Source organism: Frankliniella occidentalis, unplaced genomic scaffold (assembly GCF_000697945.3).
Source record: "Frankliniella occidentalis isolate FOCC.00 unplaced genomic scaffold, Focc_3.1 Scaffold138, whole genome shotgun sequence".
Classification (NCBI taxonomy): Eukaryota; Metazoa; Arthropoda; class Insecta; order Thysanoptera; family Thripidae; genus Frankliniella; species Frankliniella occidentalis.
The window spans coordinates 260,427-268,943 of record NW_026267265.1 but is presented as its reverse complement, the minus strand read 5'-3'; the positions used below and the strand labels follow the sequence as shown (position 1 = coordinate 268,943).

At 58.3% G+C, this 8,517-nt stretch overlaps 1 protein-coding gene across 3 annotated transcripts in view; it reads right to left on the bottom strand.

Annotated features, from left to right (window-relative positions):
* The window catches only part of LOC113214827 (serine/threonine-protein kinase tousled-like 2), a 23,897-nt gene extending 15,541 nt beyond the window's left edge, over positions 1-8,356 (bottom strand). Inside the window, exons 1-3 of one of the 3 annotated variants that reach the window (XM_052270776.1) lie at positions 7,944-8,356; positions 6,503-6,560; positions 5,574-5,659 (exon numbers count right to left, since the gene is read on the bottom strand). In XM_052270776.1, the coding sequence (XP_052126736.1) occupies positions 5,574-5,659; positions 6,503-6,533 (117 nt within the window). In that variant the 5' untranslated portion in view covers positions 6,534-6,560; positions 7,944-8,356. Of the gene's footprint in view, positions 1-5,573; positions 5,660-6,502; positions 6,561-7,837; positions 7,857-7,943 lie in introns of those variants that run through there. The other 2 variants (XM_052270774.1, XM_052270775.1) reach the window with 2 other exon arrangements.
* Between the last annotated feature and the right edge of the window lie 161 nt (positions 8,357-8,517).

Below are 8,517 nucleotides of genomic sequence, written 5' to 3'. Positions count from 1 at the left end.
CCCCGCCCTCCCATTCAGTCGCATTCCACTCGCGCCACGGCGGACTGTACAGCCAACATGGCGGCGGCAAGGCGCCGAGCCGAGCGGGTCCGGGCGGCCCAGCGCGGCACAGCGCGGCACAGCGCGAGCGAGCGAGCGGTGAACCGGCCGCGAGGACGGGTGGGGCTATGCGGGTCGGGTCCTGAGAGTCGTGGCGTGGCGGAGCGTGGCGGGGCGTAGCGGGGCGTAGCGCACAGTGGCGTAGGGACGAGGAGCATCTCTGCTCACGATGTAATGCCGCATCGCGAAGCCCCGCCGCCGCCGCCCCGCCACTATCAGCTGCACGCCGCGGGCCTCGGCCCCGGGGGCCCGCCCGGCCCCGCCGCACCGCGGCGCCGTGACGTAGCAGCACTAGCGGCCCGCCTGTCTCCGTCTCTCTCCTTCGAGTCTTTTATCAGTCAAAACTACAACGACAGCGTCACGTTTAGCGCACCATTTCCCTTTGGGGCGGCCATTTAAATGGGCCGACCACCGTGGGCCGCGGGCCAACGCGGCACCAAACAGCGCGGCCCGCTGCAGAGCCCCACCGGGGCGGGGCTGGCGGGGCCGGCGGGGCCCGGGTGGGACTGTTCACCGAGCTGTATTTGCTTTATTTGTCAGTCACCGGGTGCTGCTGTAGTGCTCAGCACTATCGGATCGGAATTGGGGGCTTGGTTCGACCGTTGCTGGTCAGGTCGCTGGCATGAGCCGCGATCGTGGCCACTGCCACGCTGGCGGCGGGGACATCTGCCCGGACCTTCTGCTCGGCTGGAGGCGCCGCGTTCCAGCAGCGCCCCGCTGCAAGACATCTGCAAGACTGCTGCTGCTGCGGCGGCACGGGGCAGAGAAGAGGCAGGAGGGGAGGGGGAGGGAAGGGTGAAATGAGGGACAGGGTATCGGGCGCGGGGGGTAGGGGGAGGGGAGAAGGGCCGAGAGGACGAGGGGGAAGGTGGAAGGGAGGGCGGAGGGTGAGGGCGAGGGGAGGGTGCGGCAGGGAGGGGAGACGAGGGGGAGGGCAGGCGATCGATCAGCACACGCGGAAATGTAGGCTACTCCCAAACAGTGGACGGGACGGGCCGGGGGACCACAGCCTGTGCAGCACTGTGCAAACCAACGTGCCCGCTCCGCTCCGCACGGCACCGCCAGGGCACCGCGCAGCTCCGCCGTGGCAGCACAAGCCCCGCCACGCCCCGCCACGCCCCACCAAGCCCGTTCCGTTCGCCAGAGTCAACCTGGCCGGGCCGCTGCACCGCGCCCCGCCCCGCCCCGCCCCGCGGCACCGAGTATGGCGGCGGCGCTAGACTCGCTAAGCCCCACAGAGGTGCCACTCCTCGGCGCGAGCACCGCGGGAGAGGCGGGCGGGGCGGGGGGCCCCAGAATGCACCGCGCCGGGCCACCAGGCCCACCAGGCCAGGCCACCGGGGGCGATGGGATGGGCTTATTCCCCCTTGCCAGGCTCGCCATCTACGCCGCCAAACTGCTACGAGCCAAAGCAACCTACCACAAACCCGGGGGCGAGCCAGGGCGAGCGGGGGAGGAGGAAGGGGGGCGGGGGCCTGAGCCGGGGAGGGCGGTCGATGAGGAGAGGGGGAGGGGCTGGGGGATGAAGGGGGTGGTGGAGAAGGGCCTGCTGCCATACACCCTAGAAAAGACACGAGTGGTCCTCGGTGGTCGAGCCACGTCTCACAAAACCCCGTAGCAACATGGGCGAGTCGGGCGGCGCCCTACAGCAGCTGCCCCACGGCCCCGGGGGGAACAGGGACCCAGGGCCAGCGCCCTTCCCCCAGGAACCTCCTCCTGCTCCACCGCGTCCTCCTCGGCGCCCGCCCTGGCGCCCTCGGCCACTGTGCCGGATGCGCCCAGGGCGCCCTTTGACGCGCATTAGGCGTCCGCGGCGGATCCAGTTAGGTGCCGCTGTGGGCGCTGGGCGCCGCGCCGTGAGGCGTAGCGGGGGGTGGCGGGCGTAGCGACAGCGAACAGAGCAGCTCGACCCGCCCCGCCCCGCCCCGCCGGGCCCGGCCCATCGCCGCATCCCCTCCCCACCCACCCCCCGGGCAGGTCCTATGTGGCAACCCTGGGCGTCAAGCTCTGGGGGTGCCCAGGGGTGCCCCATATCCGCGGGGGGCCGGGGCATCAGTTCCCGCAACACATTCGGCGGAGCAGCAAGCCGGCAAGCAAGGCGAGCGGCTCCGACCAACCAACCCCCCCGGGCAAGTCTCCCTCCTGGAGCGGGAGGGGGCGCGGGTGGGGGCAGCTACGTGCACCCGAGCACGGGGCCTCTTTTCGCGCCCCTATGCCAATCTCTCCGTTCCATACAAGTGCGAACCTTCGGGCAACAGAGAATATGTTGATTTTTACAATAGGAAAAGTAAATAACACAAGCAAGACGAATTAAAGGGCCAAGAATTTAGGAGACCTCCACAAAACTAGACATACACCAGAGAACTATACTACCCCCAACCCCCGGAGTTCATTTAAGCTTTCCGCAACCCTTATCACTGCGCCCTCCCTCACCACCCTCCCCCACCTCTCCGCGCTCTTCACCACACCGCAATCCACCCCCACCCACTCCACCTCCGGTGCGCGCCTCCAGCCAGCAGAGCCAGCACAGCGCGTCGAAAAATCTCTCCAAACACCTTATCCGCCCCGAGCCACCCCCGCTCCACCCCCGCTCAGCCCTGCCCCGCGAGCAACGCGGCCCAGCCCGGCGCACGGCTCCCGTTTCACAGGTCACGGGGAGCGGACCGAGAAACAAAGCAGGAGAGGCGGAAAACAGGGGAAAGAGCTGGAACATGGGCCATCGTGGTCCGCACGCCGCACGTGGCCGCCACAACTCTTTCTTTCGCCATCGACCGTCAAAATCAACATTCAACTTATCCATCTCACATGCGAACGCACCGCCCAGCCTGCCGTAAGGTAAGAGGTGCACGGAGAGGGTGGCGCGGGGCGGGCGGGCAAGGAGGGGGAGAGGAGGGGTGGGGACTCAGAGAGGCTATACAGCAAGCGGAGCGAGGCTGGCTGGGGCCCTTTCAGTTAGTGGAGCAGAGAGGCACGTCGAGAGGCTAGCAACCTCCTCCTCCTCCCTCCCCCGCCCCGCGCCCTCCACGAGGCTAGGCTGCGCCAGGCTTATCGCTGCCGGAACACCGGAAGGGACGGCGACACAGGCGGCAGGCGGCCACCATGGCTGCCAACCAACCCACAAAAAGGATTAGAGCAAAAAAGAAAAAAACCTTCGCCGGCCACAGCAGCCCTTTTAAGTGCCAGCCTATTACACACTTCCGAGATCAGTGTGCTCTGAAAAATAACAATAAAAACGCTGGCAGCACATAATATTTTTAAGGGTCTGTTAAAACTTTTCGAGAAAAGCGGCTGCATTATGAGTAGTTTAACGAGAATGGCCCTCTGAACCCAACAGCCGTCTTCGTCGATCCCATTCACACCTCACGAGTGTAAAAGAGAGGAGAGTGGGTATGGTTGGAGTTAGGGAGGGGGGAGGGGGTTGGGCAGGGGTTTGGGCGGGTGGAGTGAGGGGGGTGTGGAGAGGAGAAGGGGAAGGGAGTGGGAGGCGGAGAAGGGGGAGAGGAGGGGGAGGGGCCGCGAGCGAGTCGAACGCTGCCGCCGCCGCCGCCCGGCCCGTGTGGGGGTCGCCGTGGAGGTAGGCAGTCCCGCCGCGGACGCGCGCCTGGCGGGTTGCGGCAGCTCTCCTCCCCGACTGCTGCTGCCGCGACGGCGTGGCGCTGTGTGTCGGGGACGCGCCGCGCCGCGCCGCACCGCCACACGACGCGTTGCGCCGCACTGGGGCGGGGCGGGGCGGGGCGGGGCGCCCTCACTCTGCGTAGCACCAGCCAGAGCAGCGCTGCCCAGCCCAGTGGCCCCGGCGGCATGCCCTGCCCTGCCTGCCCAGCCCTGCCCCGCCCCGCCGCGGCTCGGCACGGCTCGGCCCGCTTCGAGAGCTTCGTGAGGGCTTGGGCATAAGTCACTACCCTTGCTGATACGTGCTCTACGTGCGGCCCCTCCCTGGCCAGCTCCTTTCAGCCGGTGGCCGCAGGGCGCCTGACCTCCGACCCGGGCCCGGGCCCGGCTAGGGGGTCAGCCATAAACTGCGTCGTGAGCACGAGCTAGAGAAGGAATGCCTCTTGCTACCATCACCACTCGCCCACCCTCCTCACCACACAAACGCGAACCAGCGAGAGGCAGCTGACGGGCGCCTCCATGCGATCACCTCCAGTCACGGAGAACAACTCGACACGTTATTCTTCTCATTCGCCATTTAGCGACAGCCCCTCCACTCACACCGCGGCGGCCCCGTCGTGGCCCCGCGATGCACCTGCGCTCCGGCGTGGCTCTCCAGAGCGGCCCTGCGGCAACAGCAGAGCGGGGCGCGGCCACGGGCGCCCAAAGACTACAGGAGGGCAGTTCCAGAAATACACCATCCACCTCACTGGTTACGGCTACACAGGGGGTGCAAGACGCACGCAGCCACCTTCGCACAACGGCACCCAGCGACGGGGTCCCCGGATGGAAAGGAGGGGAGGGGGGAGACAACGAGGAAACGGGATCGATATCGACGAGCACAACGACGACGGATGGTGCCCATACCAACATAATGACCATGATGATGTCATGAGACGAGAGCGACAAGTGAGTCAGCGCGAGGGACGCGAGCTTCAGGTGCTTTCCACCCCACCAGCCAGATAACGGCGAGCACCAGGGCAGCACTAAGGCAGCACCGGGCCAGGGCGGTACCAGGAAGGGGACGTCGACGACGACGTCAACAAACCACAAACCCTCCCCTCCCACAAACCTCTTCTCTTGGCAAGCAGAGCGGCTGCCTCCGTCAGCAAAGACTTCGAGAGACACATTTTGCTCTCCTTTTTTTTCTTTTTTTTTTGCGAGCGGGCGACCGGCCGGTCAGGCCGAGCAGGCAGGCAGGCCACGCACCACCACCACACTCTGGTCAGCATTACAGAGACGTTATACACCGACCGCCGAACCGACCAACCGGCTGCGTGTGACGTCACGCAAGCGACGGACCGGGGGGGAGGGGGGGGGGCATGCAAGCGCGGAGAAGGCAAGACGAGGAGGCCGCGCGGTGCATGATGGGGCGGGGTCACGTGACGCGGCTGGCGCGGCTGGCCCACCGCAGGGAGAGCGGAGCGAGTCAACGCGACACCCACCGCCGAGTGTCCGCACCTCCACATCCGATCTGCTCGACCAACACCGACCGCCGGCCCGTCCGGCATCGGGTTCAGAGAGGCAGGCGTAGCCAAAGGCTGGGGCGCCCAGAAGAAGTGCGAGTCCCCCCCCCCCAACACACACACACACATCCGCACACAAAAGAAACACACTCCTCGGGTGCGTTTGCTGCTCCCACAATCTGGACACTGCTACCCGTGCACCTCGCAGAGATAAAAATGCAAACTGATTTCAAACAAACAAGAAATAGGTGGGACGTCGGTTGGCCGGCGCACCATCCCCTTCGCCTGCACCCTAGCTAATGCTGAACACCTCAAAGGCATTTCCTAAAGAGAAAAGATTGAGGAAGCGCCAATTACCTTGGCCCCGGTGAAACGCATCTCCAAGAGTTCCTGCTTGCGGGGGTCCAGCGCCGGTGAGAATTGCTCCATTTTCACGACAGCGCCTGCAAAACACATACACACACGGGCAGGAGTAAGACAAAGGCCTGCTGAACCAGTCAGTCCCCTAACTCCCCCGGCCAGTGCCTCCAGCACCTCCGGGGCCGGGTGCTCCCCATCGGGAGGCCCCCTAGGCGGCCCTAGGCACGCCCTCCTACGCTCCACAGCCACCCCATTGAGCCCCCTACGGGAGCCTCCACAGCCCAGGCCCACCAGGCCACGGCCCCGAAACAAAGTCCCTGACCAGAGGGTTTGATTTTACAAAAATACATTTTTGAGAAGTTTTGCAAAAAAAAAAATGTTTAATATTATTTTTTAAAAACTTTTGTGGAAATGTTTCAATTTCTTCCATTCTTTTGCTGGGTTTCAAATTTCGCCGGAGAAAATTTCGGACTTTAAATTATCCCTGACGTGCTGGACCCCTTGAGCACGCGCCCTTCGGCAGCCGGTTCACAGAGTCATCCTGATGACGACGGCGACGCGAGGGCTCCAACAAGACATTATCTACTTCCTGCCCGAAAGCCGAGCTGAACGGACTACATCTGACCAGCTTACAGCCTACAGGGGGGCACGCGGTCCAGTACGAGCCTCAACAAGCAAAAATATTCGCAAGGGTCTTCTAGGACTAGGATGAGTTTATAGTCTCTACAACTGACACAAATGCCAAATTTGGTCACTCATTACCAAAAAACTAAATATGACAAATTTTGACACTAAACGGAGGCTGCAGGTTTTATAGTGGCTCTCAAGACAGTTGAAAACGACCTTAGCAACTGTATTTATTAGCTGACTCTAAGAGTGAACACCACAATAATGTCATTGGTTAGACAAAAAGCTCAGACACTTACCACCTCCTGCATTCCAGCAAGTCTCGGTCATCCCGTCAGTTTGAACCCCATTGGCAACCTGAAAATCAGATTTGGGTTATGAGTTGTAATTGAGATTGAAATTGCGTGGGGAGGGTTACTTGTGTACAATGACTAACAAATACTACAAAGTAATTAGATTTTTCATATAACAAAAATTGAAGAAGTTCTAGGGACTGTACATAAACAGTCTGTTTTGAAATCCTAACAGATTTTGAAAACACAGAACTTTCTTTTCATGTGCTAATTGTCCATTGTTATGTTAATGGTCAAATGGACACCAAATGCATAATACTAAAAAATCATCTCAAAAAGAATACAATCACTAAATGCAGGCTTAATCATGACAAAAAGTAAATTTGTAAGAGCATAATACTGACAAGTAGTTGACAGTTCAAACCTATGGGAAGTAAACAAACGAATATGATTTTTTATTTTTTTTTTCAAGGAATGACATTGTCTCTCAGATAGTTTCACTTACACTGTTATTTACATTATAGATCTTAATTTCGGTAGATTTATCTTAAACTGAAAACCACTATCACCGACACACAAACCTTCATGTTAAACAAACCTTCTAGGCAATTACATAGAATACATAAACATAAACAGTAATAAATTTGTTCAAAATTGGTCGAAGAGAAGGAATCAGACTGATGTCACGATAACTATTTCCATAGAACCACAAACATTTTCAGCATAACACAAACAAAAAACACATGGTAAAAGCAAGGAAAGATGATGGTTAATTGTATTCAATAGCCAAATCAGGTTCTCACAATTGTAAGTGAAAAAGAGGTAAATTTAGTTATTACTTTGCCAGCAACAGGCACAAATATTAATAGAATAAAATGTCAACAGAGAAGAATACACACAAAATTATTGGTATCATGTGCAATGCACAAAACTTATTTGAGGGCAATATTAAGCCCTTTCAGATTTATTTAAATTAGAGCACTGAATTACTACCCACCAAAATCAAAGGTGAACCATAGTAAATAATTCGGGTGCATGCAGGTGACCCAGCTGTGTTGTTTGTCTTTTAAAAAATCTTATGCTTTTGAACGCAAGGGGGAAGTTGCACTCTGAAGCACTGACATTTATACACAATAATATTCTTGAGTTTAGGTTACGTTCAACCTCAGGTCGGACCGTCCCAACCTCGGCCATTCACCATTTAGCCTGTAGTTGTAGAGCCTAAGGAGGCCCTACGGCTTCATGGTACGAGGCACAGACTAAAAACTACGGACTTTTAGAGAGCACAGGCGCTTCCTACGACATACTTAGAACTTAGGAACAAAGACATATAACCCTTACATTACTTCACAGACACATAGCTTGAAAATTGTGAAGAAGACGGCGGGGCTATCGTAGGCTAAGCCTGTAAGGGATGGAAACAAGTCGCTCTCACTCACTCACTTACCTCCTTCAAAATGCTGAGGTTGGGATTATCCAAAAGACGATCACCGCACTACATCCGAGTGTATCATGTCAACTCAACACTATCACTTCTGCTTGCCACAAAATATTAAGCACTTTGACGAAATTAAACCTAGGCCCAACTCACAGCCTTAAAACATGGCGGACGCCTGCCAACTTCGCCGATTAAATATTAATACTGCATGCTACCTCCCACCGTAAATGCACATAGTAGCCAATCTTCAAACACGTATGCAACTTTGCATTGTTGTGGTCACTCGGCACTGGTTCAAATACACATCCACGCGATAAATGCGTCGCGTTGTTTGCCGAAATACTTTAACAGTGGGCGTAGCCGAAACAAAGACCCGTCGGCTCAATTTGCAATCCTCGGCTCGCGGCAGCGGCGGCGCAGCTCCGGCAACGGCTGGGCAACGGAGGGCAGGCGGGGTCCCCTCACCATCACCGTGTGAATGGCTGTAGTACGGTAGGGGGCGCGTGGAGGAGCCAAGTCAAGTGCAAGAGAACGCTTCCCCAAACAAGAGCCAGAGATCACATTCTTTCTGTTTTCATTGCTG